The sequence below is a fragment of the Erythranthe guttata genome, chromosome 5, assembly GCF_056151865.1.
Source record: "Erythranthe guttata isolate IM_541 chromosome 5, IM_541, whole genome shotgun sequence".
Lineage (NCBI taxonomy): Eukaryota > Viridiplantae > Streptophyta > Magnoliopsida > Lamiales > Phrymaceae > Erythranthe > Erythranthe guttata.
In genome coordinates this window covers 2,664,308-2,688,738 of record NC_142537.1, presented here as the reverse complement: position 1 = coordinate 2,688,738, position 24,431 = coordinate 2,664,308, and the positions used below count along the sequence as shown (strand labels likewise).

The 24,431-nt window shown below is 33.4% G+C and overlaps 2 protein-coding genes and 1 long non-coding RNA gene across 5 annotated transcripts; all 3 read right to left on the bottom strand.

The window, feature by feature from the left end:
- Positions 1–4: 4 nt before the first annotated feature.
- On the bottom strand, positions 5–7,338 carry DL1C (DYNAMIN-like 1C). Of its 3 annotated transcripts, none has more exons than XR_016031358.1 (16): positions 6,850–7,193; positions 6,670–6,733; positions 6,225–6,329; positions 5,493–5,594; positions 5,238–5,288; positions 5,054–5,115; positions 4,339–4,429; positions 4,145–4,209; positions 3,788–3,982; positions 3,554–3,673; positions 3,388–3,458; positions 2,291–2,516; positions 1,845–1,895; positions 1,111–1,512; positions 635–875; positions 5–519 (listed from the first exon to the last, which is right to left on the bottom strand). XR_016031358.1 is itself a non-coding variant. In XM_012990647.2 (16 exons), exons 1-16 carry the CDS (start codon positions 6,979–6,981, stop codon positions 394–396), a joined length of 1,830 nt encoding a protein of 609 aa, XP_012846101.2. In that variant the 5' UTR covers positions 6,982–7,338; the 3' UTR covers positions 5–393. The 3 variants fall into 3 exon arrangements, 2 of the variants coding, with proteins under 2 accessions (XP_012846101.2, XP_088674672.1); XM_012990647.2 differs by having other exon boundaries at positions 635–774; positions 1,284–1,512; positions 6,850–7,338; XM_088818546.1 differs by having other exon boundaries at positions 635–774; positions 1,284–1,512; positions 5,493–5,613; positions 6,850–7,264.
- Positions 7,339–7,576: 238 nt separating this feature from the next.
- LOC105970215 (uncharacterized) lies at positions 7,577–11,378 on the bottom strand. Its single transcript, XR_016031357.1, has 7 exons — positions 10,791–11,378; positions 10,157–10,228; positions 9,972–10,033; positions 9,203–9,336; positions 8,874–9,015; positions 8,497–8,592; positions 7,577–7,866 (listed from the first exon to the last, which is right to left on the bottom strand). It is a non-coding gene; the product is annotated as an uncharacterized LOC105970215 (long non-coding RNA).
- Positions 11,379–13,002: 1,624 nt separating this feature from the next.
- On the bottom strand, positions 13,003–18,527 carry LOC105966114 (microtubule-associated protein 70-2). The gene is made up of 11 exons (XM_012990662.2): positions 17,732–18,527; positions 17,355–17,440; positions 16,623–16,688; positions 16,340–16,510; positions 16,081–16,251; positions 15,841–15,996; positions 15,589–15,735; positions 15,402–15,473; positions 14,780–15,304; positions 14,511–14,698; positions 13,003–13,607 (listed from the first exon to the last, which is right to left on the bottom strand). The coding sequence occupies exons 1-11, from the start codon at positions 17,979–17,981 to the stop codon at positions 13,568–13,570; spliced, it is 1,872 nt and encodes a 623-aa protein (XP_012846116.1). The 5' UTR covers positions 17,982–18,527; the 3' UTR covers positions 13,003–13,567.
- Positions 18,528–24,431: the final 5,904 nt, after the last annotated feature.

Genomic DNA, 24,431 nt, shown 5'->3' with positions numbered 1-24,431 from the left:
GCACTTCCGAATAACAGGTATAGATGTATATGATATAAAACTCTCCATGGAGAAAAATTGTAAATGTTGATAACCAGAATAAAGCAGAGAACAATATCATCAAAATCTTACCACCTAAAAGAAAGAATTAAATAAGATGAGACACGTATGAATCCATCCGTACATCAAGAAGTAGGACAGATGTATTATCCCAGGGGGGGGAAAGGATAAAACTGTAAAAACCTGCATTGGCAGATCAGCTATATTTCCAATCCTTGTATGCTAAAAAATCGAAAGCGTGTATCATGTTCGGATCCTCCATAATCTCAAAGTGCAAAGAGAATAAGCCGCCAATTTAGGATTAGAGATATGTACCACGAAAAAGAATTGATTTTGTTCGAGACGAGGCCTTCATCACTTCCATGCGACCGAGTCGATTTCGTCGCGTGCTGATTTGTACAGTTCAAGCCTTTTGGCTATACTCTCTCTCTTGGCCATGAGTGATGGATCTTCATCCAACATCTTACCAAGTTGCTCCTTCTACACACGCATTACAAAAGCGAAAGTTCTTCGTGTCATTTGTTTTGCTAAATCATTTATATTTATATTTATATTTATACATATAATATAAATAGAAAATGTTGAGACAAAATACCTCCTTCCTTCCAATTTGAGCATAGAAAAGATTTAGCAATGATCTTTTAGCCTCTCGAACTTGACAATGAACGACGGCCTTTGGAAGGCTATTCTTCAAGGAATCACAAACCATACCAACGTAGGCAGACACGTTTGTACCTGTTATCAAACATTACATGTTGGATGTTGATTTATATCGCTCTACTCCTATATAGCAGCAAACTATGTCTATAACTACATAATGCCCCTCACTGAATTTTCTATGAGGGTCCATTTGGATGGAGGGATTTGGAGGAGGGATTTCAAATCCATAATAACAAATCCCTGGGACTTGTTTGGATTGAGGGATTTGACGATGAATTTCAAATCCACACCCCTCCTTTTTAGTTTTTTTTGGAGCAATTGGTGTGGATTTCAAATGACTCCAAATTTGGAGTCATTCCAAATCCCTTCCCCAAATCAAATCCTCCTCCAAATCCCTCCATCCAAACGCACTCTGATGTAATTTTTCCAAGACATTGATTTCTTTAACGTATGATTGTCAGAACCAATAGAGTAGCCAAGTAAACTCCTCGTAATATGTAACATATTACCAGAAATGCTTTAGATTCATATCATGTATGCATAAAATAAAGTTGAGGTAGAAAAGCAAGAATGAAATGGCATACCGATTCTCCTCAGATGATTGTCGGTGTAGCGATCTGCATTTGGACCAGTCGGGGTGTTGTTTTTCTCTGGTTCCATATTAAGTTTCCTGAAAAACTCAACTGTTAGGTAAGAGGACTCCATTTCAACCAGTCGTAAAACAGTCCTACGACTTTCATCCCGAAACTTCTCAAGTGCTTCATTTGAAGCTGCTGCTATGTCAGATTGAAGCGTCGGGAATCGTTTCAGCTCCTACATGGCCATTCATTGAAGATGGAGGAAGGAAAAGAAAAAAAAAACTATGAGACAAATGTTTGTATTAAAATATTGTTGCAAATTCCTATTCTGCATAGTGTTTTAAGAGTTCCGGAAGAAAATGTTTCACTATTTGCAAATTAATATCTACAGTCTTATAGCAGATATGACTCGTTATATAACATGGAGAAAGGACCCATGTGATTTTATTTTTTTGGGGTCAAAAGACCTGAAATTTATAACTTCAGAAAAAGTCTAATATAGCTTGAGCATTTCTATACAGAAGAAAGAAGACAGTTCTAAGTTCAAAGCGAGTGTTCCAGATTTACCTCAGTCTCTGCAATTGACTTTCTCACGAGTTCTTTCAGGATGAAATGTACCTACAAAGAGCATTAATTTGAGAGTAACTATTAGTTTCAATAAAATTCAAGGTACAAATGCACACAGCATTTATATTTGCTATCTAGGAAGATCGCAATACAAGACATAATTTGATTCGATGAGGTTTCATGAGAAAGATCAGAACTATATTCTTCGTTTTAAAGGACTTTGATGGGTATCCTTTGGCTACCCCAAAACTACTAGTAGTTATGCTCTTAACTGAAAGGTGTACATGGAACATACCTACTAAACACTGATCTAAGATGCAAATATATATACATATATGTATGTGTGTGTATTTATATATATAAAAACTTTAAATATGTGTGCATGCAGATGTAAGCCAGTTTTAGGTAGTCAACTTAAAACTTAATAAAGACACTAAAAATGGTACCGCATCAACTGAAGCTTCAGCGGGACCCTTGAAGTAGCCAAGTGATCCATCAATTAGTCTTCTGTATCCTTGTTCAGGAGCAATCAAGTGAGGCTGATAGCCATCTGCTTCTGAAATAACTTTTTTAACATTACTTTGTGAGAGATGGCGATCAAATGGAAGCTTTTTGAGAGCGGCCGGTAGCTGATGATCAAAGACACCATATATCCTATCTCCACCTGGCCTCCTGTGAAACTGACTTTGTTACCTCACGAATAATTGTAAAAAAAAAAAAAAAAAAAAGCTGTAGAGAACATATGAAGCCAGCCAGTATATAAACTTTTGAATCAGGCAACATTTATTACTAGAGCTAACAAAATTTATGTATTTCCACATATTAAATCTTCTCTTTATGTTGTATTTTAATTTGAGGTTTTCTAATTTAAGGGAAGTATTTGGGGGAGAAGAATTTCAGTTGACTCTATATCCACCAGAATCACTCAAAAAATAGCTCAAAATACAGGAGCTCATTGATTTAAACTGTCAATCTAAATGAAGCCTAAAAACTTAAGGATCCAAAATACAGGGAATTTTAGTATATATTCAGACAAGTAAAAACATACTTTTAATTTAAGACACATCCTTAAATCTGAGAGTTTAGAAACTAATACTTGAACTTTGAATATACTATCCTTATGAATCATTTTTATCTTAATAATCTAAATTGATGGCAAGGATACCCAACTACCTACATCATGAGGACCAAATTTATTTAAATCTGCCAACTACTTGGAGTATGAAGTAGAAGAAATATTTACGTAGAGGTTGTCATGGTCGTGGCAGAAGCTTCTACTAACTGTAATTAAAAAACGGAATAACGAATCAGGAACTTAAATTAATTAGTGGTTCCCTAGCAATCACCAACTACCACAATGATATCGTTAAAATTGTCAAAAAAAATTAATCTGACTAAAGTTCAATTCTATTTCTTCCTACCATCTAAGCTTCTCTCTCCAGTCTGCTCTAGTCTATTTGTTGATCAGAAACAAGTAATTGTATAACTAAAACAATTTAGATCATATGGACAGGAGAAACATAGAGCAAATGTTAAGCATTACCCTCCATCCAGATGTTCCTTAAAAATACGATCAAATGCTCGGCACATTTCCAAAATTGTGTACAGCTGTGCCTGTATATCAAGGTAACGATATTTCAGCTTGAAAAATGACAGTACAAACGAGGTCATCTTGAGTGATATTAGTTTTGTATGGATCCTACTCTTACCCCTCCATCTACACCAACAGGTCTGCCAATACGGTCCAACTCTGCGTTGAGTTCATCTATGGTCCTATTTATTAAGGCAATAATGCTGGGAATGCGCTGCCTAATGACTTTCTCCAGATGCTAATGCATGTCAAAGAAGATAAAACATAGTCAGAAAGTCGTGTACAGATGATATCATAGAACAATCTAACCGTAAAGGATAATCATATATATTTCAATAGTCGGTTTACATACTTGAGACAGAAGTTTTGCCAGATATTCTGAACCCATTCTATGAGCCAGATGTCCATACTCTGGGCTGGATTCAAAATATTCTATCTCCTTCTGACGAGCAGAAACCATGTTAACATTCTTGTTGATATCAGCTTGTGAACGATTCACTATCCCAACCCATGGATGCATGAGCTTGTATGCTCTACCTTCGATTACCTTAACAAGGCATAAAATTACAAGTAAATTGAATATCTATTAAAAGCGCAAGTTAGGATAGTTAACAGAGAAAATCATTTATGGAATGATGAAAATTAATATTGCACGGGTTTCAAAACTGTATCTTGTATCATTAAAGCAATAATGAATAGTAACCCATACATCAAGAGCATTGGTTCCTTTATCCATCAAATCAAGTTTAGTCAATACTCCAAATGTCCGTTCACCTAGCATTCAAACAAACAGTAAGTCATTTTGTAGTTTGCAGTCAATTAGAATTTAAACACAAAAAAAAAACATACATGCAAAGGTAAAAACAGAGAGAAGTAACTAGGCAGTATTTAATTGATTGATACCCGATGGATCAACTTCTCTTGCAAGCTTTATAGCATCGGAAGTCGCAATATCTTGATTAGCAGGAGAGATGGCCAAAATAATGCAATTTGGCTGCAAAGCAAATATTCAAAAGAGAGATGAAAAATTAATTTAGGAGCTAGGTAGTCCATTCCAAGATTTTGATGCTTAAAAGATCAAGGCAAATTACAATGAGGCTATTAAGAAATGAAAAACAGATTGCATAAACAAAATAATATAAATAACATATCAATTTGCAGTTCCTTCCTAAAAGCACAGATGGAGAGACATAATACTGGAACAAACCCTCGCTCTTAGTCTTAGGAAACCTAAGCCTACGTACATTTCAGTAAGGACACGAATATGAATTCTAACTTCTATCCAAAACTTCAGGTTAGTAATCAAGGAAAAAACTAATTGTGGGCAAAAGATATGAACTGATATTAGAAACTGATAACAATTCAGGCTATTTGCAGAAGATATCGCCATCAATTTTCAGTTCTTACTAAATGGCGAGAAAGGAAAGTCTAGTAATTAGGGTCTATGGCTGAGGCTGAGAGGTAGAGTCCTCCACTATTTGGCTATTGAAATTCCAAAGTGATACAAAGGATTTGCAATAGCATCAATTATCAAAATGTACAGCTGAAACAAAAATATAGCAAGAATACTACTCTGTGCTCAGAATATTGATACTCAAACTAAAAGTAGTGTTTGTACCTTTTCAACATAAGACCGAACCATATTTTCAATATCTTCAACAATACTCTCTGGCTGTCCCTCTGGAAGAGTTAAATATTTAGCAAGTGCTCAGTCTATCATACATTTAAAAAAATAAAGCATGGGAGGAATATTATTCTCTTTATTATATGTGTGCATATGAAGGTAACAGTTCGGTGCTCACCTACAGCTACTTTTGTCAACCCAGGAAGATCAATAACTGTTAAGTTTACCACTGCAGAGAAAAAAGGAAAAAAAAAACGAGTATAAGCTAGACAATCAAACAAAAAATACATTTAGAAAAGTAATTTAAAAGTAATACATATGTAAGAGATAACTGAGAAAAACTAATATGTCATCCATTATTAAAAATTCCAAGTTCTTCATGAAACAAGACTAATGAGATTTAGAAGTAAATAAAGTGAAGACTAGTGCTTACCATTTGGAGAATAAATGCTCAATTGGATAGGAACATTAGATATTTGTTTGCTCTTCCCTGTAATGCGGTCCGTCTCATCTGCTATCTCTTGACGTACAGCAGCTGCACTATCCAAAAATGCCTATTTAAATAAAAAGTGCAAGGCTGAATAAAATTCACACATATTTATGCATTCAAAACATGGAAATTAACTGGTGAGAATTCTACATAAGTATTCTTTTATATTTTCTAGAATACAATGTCATATGAAACCGTATGTTATTAAATCATTCATAATCTGTGATTTTCTGCTTACTACTTCACCTTCTGCCTCTCTCTACCATAAAAAAAATATATAGCAATTCTTGTTCTTACTCTATAGAATGCCATACAGCTATATGCTATGATCTCCGTGCAGCAGACTTCCTTCTAGATAAGATTTCGAGACTCGATACAGGAAATTATAGGCGAGATCAAGACCTAGTTGCTCATAGTATTGACACTTGCAAGTGCCTATGAGAATGAGATACCGTGCACTAAATGCGAAATTCAATGCGCTTTGATCTCAGCACACCAGTCAATCATAGAGAACAGTACTAAATTAAGAGAGGATCCGGTCAAACGAAAATGACTAATGATAGGAAACGAAATGATTTTAATTGAACACAACATCTTATTCATTGGCGTTAGACAATGGCAAACAATCTGGAGAGTATAGAAAGTGTAACGTTCGATCTCTAGATCTAAACGTACCGAAATCAGAATATTTCTTCTTAGGCGCATGTAGAAACTCTGCATACTCCGTTTGTCCCTCCGTTTTATGAAGTTGCAACACCAGTGGCCTCCTTGTTACAATGCCTTAAATTGAAAACAGAAGGAGATTACAAATTGATCAGTGCAATACGCTTCTGTTCACTAATTATACATCATTTCCAATAATAACAATTGCATTTGCTCTCAATAAATTGATTAAATATAATTATTTCACAGAAGATAGTATAGTATATACAAACACTTTAAAGAGATCTGATTAGGTCAAATGTAAGTAATTATAACGTACAACACAATGTGGATCGGCTACTTAGATGGGGATTCAGTTCAAGGAAATTAGAATCCGATTGGTATGCGACAGATATACAAAATAAATCTACATCACAAGCAACGAAAAGAGAAACAAGATGAATAAACAAAAATTTACCTGATCCTCGAGGCAGAAAATCTCTCCCAACTACGCTCTCGAGGACCGACGATTTGCCAGAACTCTGTTATCGATTTCAACACACCAAATCAATATGAGATTTTTCATAATCAGGAAAATTGCAGAGAGAGAGGGAAATGAGAGATGTTGGATAAGGAGAAATGAGAAAGTATACAGGACCTGGCCGCCGACGACGGCGACGGAGGGAAGCGCTTCCCAAAGAGACATGCCTTCGCCGCCATGATCGCCTAACACGGTGCACGCCCTTTGGATTCTGTTCACTAAGCCGATTAAGCTTTCCATTGTCGCCATTTTCGGAAGATGTGAGAAATGCAGTAATGCTGAGGAAATGCGATTGGATCTCCGATTATGGTATTTTAGACGAGGGCAATGAAACAGAGAGAGAGAGAGAGAGAGAGAGAGAGAGAGAGAGAGAGAGAGAGCACGAGAAAAACGGTCGAGGACGTGGGATTTGATTTCAACGTGCTATCAAATATTGATTAGATCGATAGATCGATAAAAAAATTAGAATTACTCCATTAATTCCACATTATATATCTCCTTTTCCAATATTATCAAACTATTAATTTAAAATAAAAAAAAAATAGAAATTTGTGATATTTTTTTTTTTTTTTTGAGAATCTGATATTTTATAATTAAAATATCAGTAGCCAGCACATTCAATAGTATTACTAGTACTACACCCGTGCGATGCACGGTGAATATATTATTTAGAATTGACGGTAAATACGTATTTTAAATTGATGATTCAAAACAAATGAGGTATATTTGTATATATTAAGTCCATACAATCATGTTTTCAAAAAACAGAATAGAAAATTTAATAGGCTCTTTAATCACTTTATACTATGTTTATTAACGACTTTTAGAGTATCATCTTCCGTTGTTAGCACAACATATAACTGTTTTACGTCATCAGACTTATGTAAGAGAGTGTTCGGCTACAAATGTACAAAAAATCAATTTCCGAGAAAATCAATGTTTGGACATATAAACTATTCCGAAATAAATGAATGTATGATTGAACTTCAGATATTGGCCAGACTTAAGCTACTGGGCTGTTTCCCCTTCATTTGCTTCACTTGCACGTCTTTGTTGTTCCCAAGTAGCTTTAGTCTAGAATTTGCAAGCCTAAACGACGCCTTGAGACGAAATTCTACTTCCGATCCTATGATACTGAAAAAATGATAAAAAATTTACACATGAGACATAAGCATGGAAGAGATATATAGTTTGTGAGTAACAGGTTGATGGTACCCAAAATATCCTACATAAGCCCGACCATATGTCACTAAGACTTAAATTGCAGCATATTCCAAAATCCTTAAGTATAACAAAACATAAGATGTTATAAGTCATCCTACAAAATTCCCAAACACATTTCACTGTCAATTAAAGAAATATGAGACAACATACTGATGACAACTTCACAATCCTACTACGGAAATGAATGTAGCTACCGGAATATAATTACCTAAATGGACCAACAATCTTAAAAAACCTACCACTAATTATAAAATGTAGTAAAACACAAATTCTAAAATGCGGTAAAAGAATTCTAAAATCTAAAATTCAGAATTAGTAAGTGCATAAAAAAACATAACAAAAATCTAATTAAATTTATTGTGCAGTTTATCTCTAAAATAAAAACACAAACACAAACACGCTACATTATACACATAAACTGCACTGCACGCACGGATAGATCCTAATGCACACATTAGCGCGCACACATTTCTTATCTTATGTGAAGAGTAAGCATCGAAAATAAGAACTACAAATATGCGAAAGTTCAGAAATTCATACCGAACAAAGTTGCTTTTTCCTACTGCTTTTGTATGTTGAATCATCAGACAGTTGAAATGAATACAACCCGCAATGATACCAAATAGATCGGGAGTGCTGAGCTCGTAAGGGGTAAGAAAAAATATATTAATGAAAATGACCTCTAGAGAAAGCAATATGAAACATCAAAAAGTATTGAATGTAATTATAGCAAAATGGTTGCTGAAACTTTTCATGGATATGAATTCCAAATACAGTTTTATGCAGAAGGTTAATTTTATTGAACTAAAAACATTAAAAACTAAATTAAGAATAATGGTTATTTGACAAATGACTATGGTCGATTGAAAAGGTACATAAGAAAGTTGTTATTTTATTTTAGTCCCAGTTTAACTTACCCGTTGTAACATGCTTTTATGACGTAAATAAATTCCTTGTCATTGCATCTCCAACCAAAATGTCAGCACGAACATGAAGCACCAATACCTTAAGAACACCATATGTGACAACATTTGCTTTATCTCCTTCCGATGGAGCAGCCTAAAGTTATTGGAAATAAGAACATTAAGCATATAGTCTTAGATAGATCAACGAAAACTTTTATAATTTTATTTTCTTCTATAGTAATTTAATTCTTTTTTTTAATTAGTATAGATTATCTCTTAAACTAACTGATTTGGTAGAGAAAGTACATTAAAAAATGCAGAAATAGTAAATTTTAATTTACCTTTGTGTAGATATCAACATGAGAGTCTGGTTGAACATGTTGTCTCTCTCGTTGACAATTTAACCAGCATCTTTGTTCAAAGAAAAAAAGAGAAAAAATTATAACAGAGACCTTGCAAAATACGTTTATGCTCCCTGTTGCAGAAATTATATCATTGATCAAAGTTATTAATGCTCAATCGAGAAACTATACAAAAACAAACTAAAAAAATACAAATTATTCAAGAAATAGAGCGAAAAACATGGCATGCTAACTATGAAGAACCTAATTCTTTTCTGAAAAAGTAAAAAAAAATAAAAACCAAATATAGCTGTTAAGCTGTGATGGGCGATGAGAAATAAAAAAAAAACTCCCAGATGACCTGCAAATAGCTATTTGCAGCACCAAAAACTATCTAACTCTCAGTAAAAGAAATGATCTTTCTTGGCATCATAATTTGATTGTTTATAGATTTTTATGACGCCCTGGATTATATTCCGTGAAATATAAAATATTAAATGACTGAAAAACGCAAAATTTGCAATAGAAAATTGTTTTTCCTTCACAATATTTTTATCTATCCTTTGGAGACTACCAAATATCCCATCGTTGTGCTCAAGATATGAACCGGAGTACATTGAGTAAGTAGCAATATAAAAATTACACATGCAACAAATAAATGAAACATGGAAAATTTAATTGCAATATCAGGGTTGATCATACTGCAACATATTGAATGTAATCGAAAAAATATATTTTGTCGAAAGCAGCCTCAAGAAAAGATAGTTACCTCAAAAACTATTGCGTTAAAAAAAGCCTTCTCGAAGAGATGGTTCTATATATTGAGTAAATCTGTAGATCATGGAAGGATAATATTTGAACCATGAAGTTTCTCAAAAAACATACAGAATCTAAAAAAGAAAAAAAAAATGAAGAAAATTTAAATATACAGTAATATAAATGCCATTTGCATACCTTGGTATGAACGTAAGTTCCAATTGTTGCTTGTGTCGATATCTTAATAAATTATTACTTGTCTTGACAAACCTGCAAAAAAAAAAAAACAAATACATTTAAAGAGCTTGAAATCTCAATAGAATGAACAAACTATTGCAGATACTAAATTGTTTTTCATAACACATAACATAAATTTGAAAAACATGGTTAATAGAAATTATTTTTAAGCCTATCTCTTTGTGAAAAAGGTAAGTTGTGAAGAAAAAATAAAACACTGGGTTAGATGATGCCAATAAGCAAGCAAATACTTGAAGGAACCAATAAAATATAATTCAAGCAAAACTAAGATATAATCATCTACGAAATTCCAAATATTAAAATTTTAAGCAAATATGGGGTTATGTAATCTATTTCTTATTAAACATTTGTATTGTCATGTATTTCTTATCAACCCTGTAATTTGACATAACCTATAAACTAAGAATCCCGCCAATTGATATTCAACGAAAAAAGAAATCAAAATTAAGAGGAAAATAACTGAAAATCCAAATTATGTTATATCCCCACGTGAATCATGAAGAAGACAACTAAAAATTAAAGGAGGCATAAAAATCACACATTTACGCATAAAGGAACTTGACCGCCAAATTACCATAACAGCGCCCAATTTGATTGAAGAACAACAATGTTATTTGCTTCATCGTCAAGCATATGTGCTATGTCCAAATACATGTGCACAGATTTGACAAAAAAAAAAAATGAACGAACACAACCCCAATGAATTGCCTTGTGGTCGAGCAGGAATTTCCTTTTATGGCATCAATCAATTACAGGGTTGAGAAGAAAATGAAGAAGATTTTTATCACTTATCAGATTTTGGGCTTTATTTATTTTCCTCGCAAAAATTGGCATCAAGTGGGGACTTCGATTGGAGTGCAATATTTGGTTTCAAATGTTTTGCACAATTTCCCTCTAATTTGGATTGCAAAATTTGAATAAGAAACAGAAAAAAATGGGAGAGAGAGGAATGGCGAAATTGGAAAAGGGCAAATTAATGGGTTCTGTCGTGGTTTCAGTTTTTCTATGGAGTTCGCAGTTTTTCTCAGCGAGGGTTTTCATCTGCTTCTCAAAAAAACTGCAAGCGAAACTACAAAAGGAGATGCCAATGTGGTTTTTTAATTTCAAAAATTGTCTCAGGAATATATTAAATTACAAAAACTACCATTAGGGTTGAAACCCTAAAAATGCCACGTGTCAAAATATTAGGCCTATAGATTGTCTTTTTATATATATATAGATTTAATATATTGGGTAAATATTGACTGAATTATTTACTATTGTAATTCGCATATCGATATCAAAAGAGAGAGATGATTATCCACGAGAGAAATTTGGGAACCAATAACTATTAGCTTTTAGAGAGAGAGAGAGTTTTAGAGATGTCGTGTTGACAGCCGTTCAATGAGCCATACAGATAACAGCAGCGGCGGAGACAGAGTATAATAAGTGGCGATGGGTTGGGATTTGACGACTTGGGAATTGAGAATTGAGAAATCCGGTTTAATTTTTATTTTTGGTTTTTGACCGATTTGTTTTGTGATTCAATGCAAACCGTGGAACCAGATCTAAATTAGCAGCCCTAGTTAAGGGTATTTACAAAATACAATTGGATACTATAAGGTATTTTGTAATTTGAATGTTGAAATTCCGAATTATAAAGAGATAGTTTGCTCAAGGTAGCCTCCTCGAGTTAACCATGCACGTCACATGTTTTTAGCAATTCAGATTGGATCAAATGGTGGATCAAATGGTACAAATCTCGAATAATAAGTAAATGGTATCACTACGGAAGTGAACACACTACACGTTCCAATTCATTTGAAAAAACATCTTTCCCCCCAACCAAATAACGCCCTCATTCTTTCCAATGTCTTCTTTTCATTCCGAGTACCGGTAAAACCCAAAACCCAAAACTCAAAAACTAAGGGAGATAAATGATTATAAAAATAAAAAATAAATCAAAAATCAAAATATGAAAACATGAGAAACAAAATAAACTTTATGGTAAATTACACCTGCACCCTGAGGTATGTTAAAATAACTTTAAGGTCCCTATAGTATCAGTAATTACAATCACCCCTGAAACATTTTTAAAAGCCCTAACGGAATAATGAATTGAATCAGTTATTCCATTCGAAGGGTTCTAACGGACTATTAATTTCAGGCAATGGTAGAGACAACATAGACCCAGAGAATGCCACACGGCTCTCCTAACATTTAAATCCTAACTATTTTATACAAAATTTATAATTTTTCGTCTATGGTAGCATTAACTGCCCCGCGGAAAACGATTAAAATGCATATCGGGCCCCAGGACATAAAATCTTGGCTCCGGTAATAGTATCAAGTAGCTCAATTACCAATACTACAGGAACTTAAAGTTATTTTACTATACCTCAGGGGTGTAGGTGTAATTTAACCTAAAGTTTATATAGTTTTCCAAAAACAGAAGCAACAACTCAAAAGAATTTTCCACTGTTGCTTCATGTTATGCTTCTCACTTGTTTATTCCAGCATCAATTTGCCTGCTAAGCATACCCAGGAGCACGTGAACCCACGTGACCCAAAGCAAATTTCTCTGACACATAGCACCAAGCCAAAGCAATTATAAAGAATATTTTGACCATGAGGTCCTGGACACAACATACCAACCACCCCCCCTACTGACCCCACCCCACCCCACCCCACCCACCCACCAACTGACCAAGATAATGTAATAAACTCATTTACATATAACTCCATTCACACCATAAATTCATAATCAAACACCAACAAATTGCAACAATAGAAGTGCAGAGAAACAGTTTTCTGGTGTAAATAAAATAAAAATAAAAAAACATAAGGGGCATAGATTATAGAATACAGATGAACAAAAAAAAAATATTGACAAACCTCAACAAATACCAATCACACTAACTGCAGATTTCAAATATAGACTGCAAACCGATAAAAAAAAAACGACAAATGTGTGGGGGCGAAGGCGAAGGATAAGCCGATAAAAGCTACTACCTATACAACACATTAGAGAGTGCCACTCAAATATGTCTGCCCGAAAAGTTAGCTCAACTTTGATATCTTCATATGTTTCTTACTGATTTTCTAAGCAGAGGGATTATAGTCTAAGTCAGAAGCACACCAATCAGTTTCCACCAGATTTTTCATCGTCTTTGTCACGAATTTCTTTTTTTTTCTTTTTTCGTTCTCTTGCCACAACCAAAGAGCCATTGGCATGCTTGTTACGATTATAAAAACAACAGTGAAGAAAAAAAGAAGGGGGTAAATTTAGAAATTGGGGAGGATAAAAAAAGGAAGCAATACGAGTTTTAGCTGTTGAACGGTTCTTGATGCTGCTGCGGGCATGATTATCTGTTATTGTGTGCTGCGGGTCAATCCAGTTCTTGATACAGTCCTGCACATGATGATTGTATGTAAATAGAGAAGGCCGAAACATTCTCGGTAATTGTTTGAAGACAAATTGTCAAAATATAAAAGGAAAGTCTTTTTTTGTCAGCCACCATCAATTCAAGCATTCTTTTGCATATTTGCAAAAAAATCGAATGCAAGCAATTCAACATTCTTAAAACTTATCTACCAGGGAAATAACTGGAACCAGTCACCCAGTTCATCTCATTATTGAAGTACATCAATCATTATTTAAGTTGAACACCAAATGCTTCATCCCTAAAATATCTTCGTTTTTGCCTTAACATATACCGCGAGTTAAATCCTTTATACCAATCCATACTATCGGAACCACTATAAAAAACAGACATGAAATTGTACAGAACTCAATGCAAGATTACCAAGAAGTCAAACTCGGTTTCAGAAGCATTTGAGATGCATTATTTGTTTCCAGGGATAATGATTGGGCATAACAAGTCAAAAATAACAGGCTGTAGTTAATGTCAGCATTAAATTCCAGAGATGCATCTTAAATATAACTTCCCCACTGTCAAATTCAGGATCTCTTGGCACATCCATGTGCCACAGCAATTAAAAGTTCTTGTGTTGTATTAAAATCTACATCGTTTTAGTTGCGGTACAAATTTCATAAGCAAATGTGTTTTTTATCAGAAAAGAGTAGAAAAAAAGAAAAAAGACTAGACGAAGAAAAGATAGTTTGTGATCCCACTTGACTATTAGCTATTACTATAAGTTGACGGCATCAGCATCTTAATTATCTATTAGCATTCTTTAAGGTGCAACAGAAACATAAAAGTATAACTCATGCTAACTAGACCAACCCTAGTAGAAAACTAGAATGGAAACATGCCATCGTTCTTGTAATAACATTAGAATACAAAAGGCATACCTTGCGGGGAGCAACTGAGAACTGTTCATTGAACTCTTCGGATTCCCAAGTCGTTTGGCTCGACTATCATGTTCTTTATCCACTCGCATTGCAGCCACCTCCTTCTCCATAGCAGCCACCTCCCTTCTCATCTTTTTGGCCTCGACTTCCATCGCTTTGGTCAGAGTTTCTACCTTCTTTGCTAACATCTAACGGTAAAATAACAAGGAATTCTTAGGATAAAGACAAAAAATTGCAAGTACAGTAATTCAGTAAAGAAAGAAATCAACCTCAATTGCGTCATCCTTGTCTTTGAGGCCCTGATCCTTTTCATGACCAGCTTTCCTCAACGCAACCACCTCTTTCTGTAGTAGATCGTATAACAAACCCGGTACGGTATCCTCTGTGTCTGTAACTTGTATATCACTGCCTTTTTCCTCTGCTTTCCATGTACTACTTTGTGTCTCGGTTTCCTTAGTTCCATCACAGGACTGGCTTTGCTTGAAATTCGGTCCTAATCCGTTTAAGAGAACTTTACTCCTGTCCGAAGATCTTGAACCACCATCGAAGGACTTTGATGTCCCTTTTGCATGTTTCAACACTGTACTGCTGCTAGAAGATCTGAGTTGAAACGATGGTGATCTCTTGGGTAAAAATCCATTGGAAGTCAATTTCGAAATGTTTTCAGCTCCACCAAGTGACTGGCGACGTGAAGGACCATTGCTTGAGCTTCTTGCATCCGGCACACCTCGAGTTGCTGTGCTCGGAGATCTCAAAGTCTCTTCAAGAACCCTCAGGCGCAGTTGGTATTTTTCCTGGAAAATGAAACGGAAGCTTATTGTAAACCTAAGAATTTTTTTAATGAAATTTTAACTATGGGTTCTCATATTATTATACGTAAATCCCATTTACTTTCATCTGGGCTTCAGATCTTGCAGTTCTTTCAGTTATGGTAAGCTTGTCCCTGAGTTGCTGCATCTCACCCTGTGAAAAGGATCATAATTATTGCAGGAATTTCGTCTGATTGCATAATTAAAGTCGAACTGTCCCCATTGCACATACAAACTGAAGCAGAAGAAGGAAAACAATGTATATGTACCTGCAAGAATCTTCTTTCTTCTAGCCATTGTTTGACGGGCATCACTTTATCATTAGCATCTTTCCATTCGTTAGCCACCACAGTTGCCACCCTATTTGCTGTTACTTTAGCGCGAGCCAGCTCCCTATCAAGAGTTTTTCTTTCTTCCTGAAAATAAAAAAAAATCAAGATATCCCACTTGGGTTCAAGCATATATTCAAAAGTTGTGTCTGTAAATAAATCGTTAGTGGGTGCATGTTTATGGATCATTACATTCATTTCCTGAACTTTCCGCTGGTAGTCACGAACTGCATTGGCAGCAGCACCACCAGCAAGCACAGCCTCTTCAAGCTCACGTACAGTTTGGGTGAGCTTTTCAACCTCAGCAACCTTTTGCCGATGCATTTTGTCCAATATCTTATTCTCTTCCTGACAAAACAGGAGAATCTCATCTTAGAGAAAACCAAAAATATACAGAACAAAAGAGCACAAAATAAGGCAATACACCAATACCTGACAAATTTCAATCTGCTTCATCAATTCTTGGTTCTTGTTTTGGAGATCATCCACCATAGAAGCTTTCGCCATCGCTACCTGTACAGTTCTCTCTGCTTCAAGTAAAGCCGCCTCTTTTGATTTGGTGAGCCTGTCCAATGCTTTGTTATCATCCTGCAGTTTTGCAATCTAGAAGGAAAAGCTAACAGTTATTTCGGTAATTCCCTCAAATGAGATTGATGTTCGACTACATGCACATATGTTTTAAGGCACAAACCTCCTGCCGAGCAAGCTTGAGCTCAGCCTCCAATGGAGCCAGGATAGCTTCAATTGGAGGCATATCATCATCCTTTTGAGCAGCATGAACTCTCCTAAGAGTAGCTTCTGCTGCAAATTGAGCTGCCATGGAGGCCTTCTTTTCATCATTAATTCTCTTAATTTCAAGATTCTGTCCAAGATTGTGACCATAAAAAAATTAAATAAATAAATAAATCTCTGCCATCAGAAATATAAACCTAGAAAGAGGATGAAGGAGAAAAGGAAAATATCGCAGTCAGTACCTTGCTTTCTAGTAGAGATTCTGTTAATTTGAGCTTCTCATCCACCTTTGTCAACTCTTCAGTGAGCTAAGGGAAATGAAAAATCTTAGATTACGCACAAATTCAAGAGGGTAGCTTCTCAGAGGAAGAAAGCCAAGTGAAATAGCAGGAAACCAAGAAAGATATGCAAGCAAAGAATAAGAAACTACTTCGTACATAAAGTAACATAGTAGCCCAAGTAATATCCCGAAACTCATGAAGTATCTTTAACACAGACCCTCATTTAGAAACATCAGTTCCACTCCAGCTATGCCAATGGCATCATTCATCTAATTAATACTAGACTACTAGTTCAATATATACTATCGAAACCCAAAGGATCAAGAGGACCAGCAGAGGCAACTAAGCATACGAATATTTTTGAAACCTAAACATTCTCATGAAGAAGACTTGGAAAGTCCAAAAGCGTTATAATAAGTAGTGACAAAGTGAAATACGCAGCAGCCACAAAAATTTAGTTTGATTGCAATTACTTCAAAACTTGCAATCTTAAATTTCCCCGTGGTTAATATTGGATTCATATTTTTTATTTACCAGTATTTTATCTAGTTAGCACTAAATTTCCAACTTACCCACCAATCCATCCCCAAACCCCAAGTAGGAAAAACAAAAATACAAACAAGAGAAGATCATATAAAAGACAGCCAGTTTCTAGGTATGATAGAATACAAAGATTTAGTCCAGGAATGGAACCTCTTCAACAGCTTTTTCGCGTAGCCTCTCAGACAACTTCAAAGCCCTGATCTGAGACTGTGCTTCCCCCAACTCTCTGTCCTTATCTGCAAACAATAAACCCCACTAAAATGCCATTGTTTCAACAAATTACACACAACCAAAAATATTTAATGTGAAAAGACGTATAGCGCTCGAGGTTTAGGTTTTTTTTTTCTCTCAGAACTGAATTAACACATCAAACAGCCTTGCGCTTCACCTCAGGATACAATTATTTCAAAATTTAAGACACTGTAACGCATTACACTACCCAAATAAATTAATTGAAAGCATCGAAGCGGCAGCGTTTAACATCAAATCAGAGCGGGAATCTAGTGGATCCAGCTGAAGAGACTAACCTCTGACTTCGTTCTCCAGTCGATTGAGCTCCAGCTTCACCGGATCCGAGCCGTGGAGCAGGTTTATAAAGTCGTCAGCGTCGAGGCTCGGCCGTACCGACGCCCTCCGCCGCGACGACGAACCCTTGCTACCCTCCTTGAACGACGCCGACACCGTGAGCGGCGTTAGCGCCGGCGCATTGCCGCTGGTCTCTCCGGGAATCAGCTCCATCGCCACACCAACACCTCCCTCGCCGGAAACCTCCGCCATCACAGATCTATTCACTTTTTGCAGCTCGCATCAAACTTCCAAAGGAACACCGTATATACTTACAAAACAATGTGTGTAAATATGTATAAATACTTCAGTACAAGTGTAGAGAGAGAGAGAGACGGATAACGATTTGGAGAGATGAGTTCAAAAACACTGCAGCCTGCAGTGGGTAAAATTTGAGTAAAGATGATAGAGTTTTTTCTTTTAGAGAGAGAAAGTGATTTTGAGTTCAAATTGACATGCTTTTTTCCTCCGTTCGTTTCTCTCTCTAGAAAAAAAAATATTGCAACTAATCTGTCTGTGTCAGTGTGTGCGCTCTGTGAGCTGATTTGGAGTGTTATTTTTTCTTTTTCTGCAGCGGAACATCTGAAAAGACGGAAATACCCCTCATCTAAAGCACGGGAATATTAACACGGGGCAGAAAATTGAAGATAGATTTGTCATAAAATAATTAAAGGAGTGGCTGAAGCAAATTTGAAACAGAGGGAGGAGATGGGACTCGAGAGGAATTCTTTCTGTGTGAGAGAGAGTGTGATTATATGTTAATTGAACTTATTATAATTATAATTATAATTATAATTATAATTATAATTATAATTACAATTATAATTATAATAATTTATAATAATAATAAGTTGATTAAAAGTATGAAAATTACATTGAATTGATTGAAATATGTCAGTTTAGTAAAAAAAATTGAAATACTGATAACAGTGATTATGAGAGTAGTTCAAGAGATGGGATTCATTGCATTTAAATGGTAGGGAAGTTAGAAAATTATTCTTTATTATTATAATAATTAAAAAAAAATATGAAGCATGTTTGATGGGAAAATTAGAGTTTCATCCCTCCAATTTGTACTTATTTTACATTTGGTCTCCATGTTTACAAAAAATACATTTGATCCAACATGTTTCAATAGTTTAACATTTTTGGTCATTTCTGTCAATTTACCGTTAGTTCGTCAGTTAAGACAATGATGAGCATACATTTGATTCCGTTAGAACGAGCGGAATTGATTGAAATAACTAAAAATGTTGAATTTTTGAAACACGAGGGACCAAATAAGTTTTTCTGTGAACATTGGGGAACCAAACATGAAATCGATGCAAACTTAAGGGACAAAAATTGTATTATTCCCATGCTTGATTCTTATGAATGATCATTAAAATACACCCAATGTAATTTATATATTTTATGTAGATTACAAACTATTATACAAAAGCAGGATTTTAAAGTACGAACCTGTATAATTCGATATTATATATATATATATATATATATATATATATATATATATATATATATATATATATATATATATTAGTTGCGCGTTAGATCTTATACGAGAACGGAGTTTATTTCAATTCGCAATACTTTGTTAAAAAAAATGTGGGGTGTATTTATTATTTTATATTTTTAATATAGGAATTGTTACAATGTACACATCAAACTATTTTGATCTATCCATTATTAAACAAATTATACCAACAAGAAATTGTAGCCATTTGTCATCCTACCAAATAAAATATTTGTACTAGTTGGTTATATATTAAGGTAAATCAGTCTTTTATTCGAACCTTAATAAGTTCGAATGAGACACTTTCCACTATAATATCATATTGTACTTGATTAATATTACTGTATTATTTGTATTAGCATATAATATAATGATTGAATGATGTGGAATTATATACTTATTAGTTATTAGTTATTACACATACGATATTTAGATATATGTATAAGACCTATTTAAGTATATATATAAATATGAGAATATGCACAGTAAGGATTAGTATTTATTTTTAAATTTTAAATAGATGAAAGTGTATTTCTAAAGATTTCATGATTGAATGTTTGATTCATTTTCACGAAAAATACTGAAACTATTGGAAAAATGGAACCATCTTGAAGAAGAAAAAGAACAAAAAAAGATGCATTGAAATCAGATAAATTATGTTTTCAAAATGAAGCAAGAACGTTAAAATAATAATAAAAAATATTAATAATATATAATAATTAGTGTATATTTAAAAAAGGGAAAATTACAGTTTTCATCCCTCAAGTTTGCATTATTTCACATTGGTTCCCCATTTTCACAAAAGACACCTTTAGTCCCTCATGTTCCAATAAGATAACACTTTTGGTCATTTCCGTCAATTTACCGTTAGTCCGTTAGTTAAGGCAATCATGGAATACGCTTGATTCCGTTAGTTTTAACGAAAATTGACGGAAATGACTAAAATTGTTGAATTTTTGAAACATAAGGGACCAAATATTTTTTTTTTGTGAACATGGGGGACCAAATGTGAAATCGGTAAACTTGAGGGACGAAAACTAGATTTTTCCCATTTAAGAAAACTAAAATCCTTGTGATTCTTCAAAATGATGTAATACTAGATTAATTAAGGGAAAAAATATAATTTTCACCCCTCAACTTTGCACTAATCTCACATTTTGTCCCCATGTTTACAAAAAAACACATTTGTTCCCTCATGTTTCTGTTACTAAATAGTTGTGGTCATTTCTATCAATTTACCATTAGTCCGTCAGTTAAGGCAGTGATTTACACACGCTTCATTGCGTTAGTACTAACGGAAAATTGACGGAAATGACTAAATGTATTGAATTTTTTAAACATAAGGGACCAAATGTGTTTTTTGTAAACTTGTAGGACAAAAACTGTATATTACCCATTAGTTAAGTCATTTTTCTTTTATATGAAATACTTATATATTAAAAAAAATGTCAGATAACATACTGTAGTATTCCTAATTGTGAGATTAATCAGAAACAGCAGTAAAATAATGGGATTAGCAGAGGAGCTTTGCTGTACATAAACAGTTAAGCAGATCGTGTTGACTGGCGAAAAAGGGTGTGGCAGAGAAGTGCATCATTAAACTAATTTCATCCACTAATACAGATAATGATAATAATAATTAAGTACACTAATCATGTTTAAGAGACAAATGGCATCTTTAATTCTCTTTTGCAGACGATCTAGTGTGGTGCCACCAGCTAACAAGGGTGAGAGCTTTGTTCGGTTGTATTTGACTGGTTCGACCGATTCAATGATTAAAAAAATGCAGATAAAAATTAATAATATAATTTCAAAATACGGGAATTGGTCAAAATATGAATTTACTGGATTTTATTAATATTTTTTTTATGGAAAAATAAAGATTATTATTAATCAAAATGCGTTATTTGATGTTTTAAATAAACGCAAATTACGACCACCCTCCTTTTAAATATGTTTACATAAAATTTATGTAATTCGGTTATTTACCGAACCAAATCATGTATTTAGTTTGGTAAACGGTATGAAATGTTGCCGCACCAAAATTTCGATTCGGTTTTACCGAATTAACATCCATAAATTACCCTCTGGAGGGGTCTTTTTGTAAAATAATACATAGTTGAGGGGGTGACTGTAATTACCCAAACAGGAGGGGGATTTTTGTAATTTTACCATAACTCAGGAGTTGGTCGTAATTTGCCCTTTAAATAAATAGCTTTGTATTGAGAAAATTCATATTGCATTCAACACCCTGTATTTATTACAATTGTTAAAATACTCCTTGTGTTATTATTATTAACAAAAATCCTCCTATAATTAATATTTTTTAGCAAATTATCTCCGAAAAACTTATCATTTAGGGATTGTGTGCTAACACAACACATCATATGAGAATTTGTGCATGCTAATATTAAAAAGGGTAAATAAAACTTACATTAAAAGTACAAGGGAGTCATGTGGACAATATTTAAACTACAGGGGTCATGTGCTTATATTGAAAGTACAAGGAATTATGTGCACAAAACTCAAACCACACGGGGTTAAGTACTATTTAGCCTAATAATAATGGTAGGGAGTTTTTAACAATTCAATATAATACAAGGACACCAAATGCAACAAAATTCTCTGAATTATTTATAAGATAAAGAAGTTTTACTGTTTTAGAATAACACTAGGGTACTCTGTGAATTGGTTGAAATGTGAATTTGACCATCGTATTAAGTGTAAATTGCGTTTAGCACCCTAAAAATAACAGGGATTGGCAAATTGCACCGTCAAATTTTTAAATTGGCAAAGGTTACCTCAATTTATATATTTCATTTCAAATTGCACCCTGCATCTTAAAAATACCAAAAAGGAAACAAATTTTAGGTCATATATAGATGTATATAATTCCTTTATAATCAAACTTTGAGAATATTTTTTCTCCAATATACTCGGTTCTTCTTTTACTGTCTACTTAGCTTAAAAATTAATAATGCAAATTAAAGTAATAAATAATAATGACTTTAAGATATATATCCACCCCTTAGGTATGGTCAAATACGAAAAATCTCACATGTTTGGGTAATTACAACCAACCACATCAACTATTAATCTTTTTGCACGCTCATCCTTGTGGTGTCAAATTTAGTGGAATATTCTTGATTATGTTGAACATTTTCCAGTTTGTACTTGTTTTATCCCATTCGAACCCCATATTTGGAAACAAGATGATCATAAGATGTGTCTATTGGCTTGTTAAGAACATATTGAGGTGCATCAGCTGCATTTTTACACAAAATGAGTACAAATTAGAGAATATTCCTCGGAATCTAGCAGATTATGTTGAATTTAACACCATGACGGTAGACGTGTAAGAAAATTTATAGTTTAGGGGTATTTGTAATTATACAAACATAAGGGGTCTTTTTCGTAATTATACCTTACCTAAGGGGCGACCGTAATTTGCCCGTATATAAAGGCCTTTTGCCAACACATTGCTCTCCCTTGAAGCATTCAACACTTCCAAAAAAGAACAGTTTCCTTAGTATCTGCATTCTGCTATTGATTAGTATTTTCTGAAGCAAACTAAAAAAAAAGGGGGGTTTTATTTTATTTTATTCCTTATTTTTTTGTAGCTTTAAATTATCTATATAATATATAAAAGTTGAATTGCATAGCTAATTGATTGACATTTGGCAATTTCAATTGATGACATGTCTTCAATTTCATCCCAAGTGGCGAATTGGTTGGTCGAAATAAATCATCAAAAAACATGTCATCATTTTCCAAAATTAAAGATAGTTAAATATGTTTAATTATTTTATTAATATATTTATATCCTACCATATATAAAATGCTCTAAATATATCAAGTTTGTTGGAAACCCTAAATAAATTTATTTTTGAATTTAATTTTATAAATAATTTAATTTTAATTTAGTTAAATTCGATTTAAAATCTTTTCTTATTATAATTGGATGATTGGTGGTGTTACGAATTTTTTTAATTTTAATTCATAAACTTGGATTTATATTAAAACAAATATTGCAGAATAAATTATTTGATATTATACACTTTACATGAACATGACTAGATAATATGTATTTTTTTTTACTAATTTACTATTATATATTAATATTATCTATAAAAAAAGATAGATATGTGTTTGAATTTACTAACTTGCGAAAATCGACACCATTTGTTATGCCATGTGTAGAGTAATGTACTCCCACTTATTTATCATATTGAAAATTATACTACATGAATTTCATGTTATTATTTAAATAATTATTTTTTTCTTCACTGAAGAATCCAGTGACAATAAATTTTACGATTGATTTAACTTTTTAAATTATATACTAATTAAAATACGAATTTTATCATGATTATACTAATAAATTGAATGATCTAAGCTAAGTTTAATCAATTGATAAAAAAACGAATTGATTTTATATATTTCAAAATATAATAATTCTAAATCTTTGGTATTAAATTCATTTTTATTTAATGGCGAACATTAATAATATCAATTGTTTTGTTTAAAATGTATAATGATCGTATATACTATATATTGTATTCCACTAATAAGGATTTCATTATGACTCTAATAAATATAATTATGGAAATATCTAGATCAACACTAACCCAAAAGTATCAAAATGAGTTTGCAAATATTTATGTGCTATTTAATATTTTATTTTGATATTTATATAAATGTATTTGCTCCAACCATAGGTATTAAATCGTTGTTAATTAAATATATCTCATTGCCACATGTTATTTTCTAAATGGACACTGAGGTGGTTGAATTCATAACTCATATTTGATATTTTATTCACCATGATTGCATAATGTATTTTTACATTTGAAAGATGAAATATCAAAATACCTCATTTCATAAATCTAATGGAATTAAAAATTACTATTTTGGAGAATAAAAATGGTGGTTAAATGTTTTTATAGCTCATTTAATAATCTCACACTAGGCCAAAACTGCATTCTGGCGACGATTTTGTAGCGACGAAAATTAATCCCGTCGCAATCTCGCGACGATTATTGCCAAAATTAGTCGCAACACAAAAATCTCCCTTGCAAAAGAAAAATTCTTGCGACGAAATCATGACTTTCGTCGCAAACATGTAAAATGTTTTTTTAATATATGTT

What these genes read in the sequence shown, in the direction of transcription:
- DL1C (XM_012990647.2), bottom strand. Translation starts at nt 6,981, where the DNA reads ATGGCGACAATGGAAAGCTTAATCGGCTTAGTGAACAGAATCCAAAGG. An exon ending in TTTTCTGCCTCGAGGATCAG is followed by an intron (nt 6,330 to 6,669) that starts GTAAATTTTTGT and finishes TTTCAATTTAAG; the next exon opens with GCATTGTAACAAGGAGGCCA. An exon ending in GTTGACAAAAGTAGCTGTAG is followed by an intron (nt 5,116 to 5,237) that starts GTGAGCACCGAA and finishes TAACTCTTCCAG; the next exon opens with AGGGACAGCCAGAGAGTATT.
- LOC105966114 (XM_012990662.2), bottom strand. Translation starts at nt 17,981, where the DNA reads ATGGCGGAGGTTTCCGGCGAGGGAGGTGTTGGTGTGGCGATGGAGCTG. An exon ending in AGCAGATTGAAATTTGTCAG is followed by an intron (nt 15,997 to 16,080) that starts GTATTGGTGTAT and finishes CTGTTTTGTCAG; the next exon opens with GAAGAGAATAAGATATTGGA. An exon ending in GGAAAGTTCAGGAAATGAAT is followed by an intron (nt 15,736 to 15,840) that starts GTAATGATCCAT and finishes TTTTATTTTCAG; the next exon opens with GAAGAAAGAAAAACTCTTGA.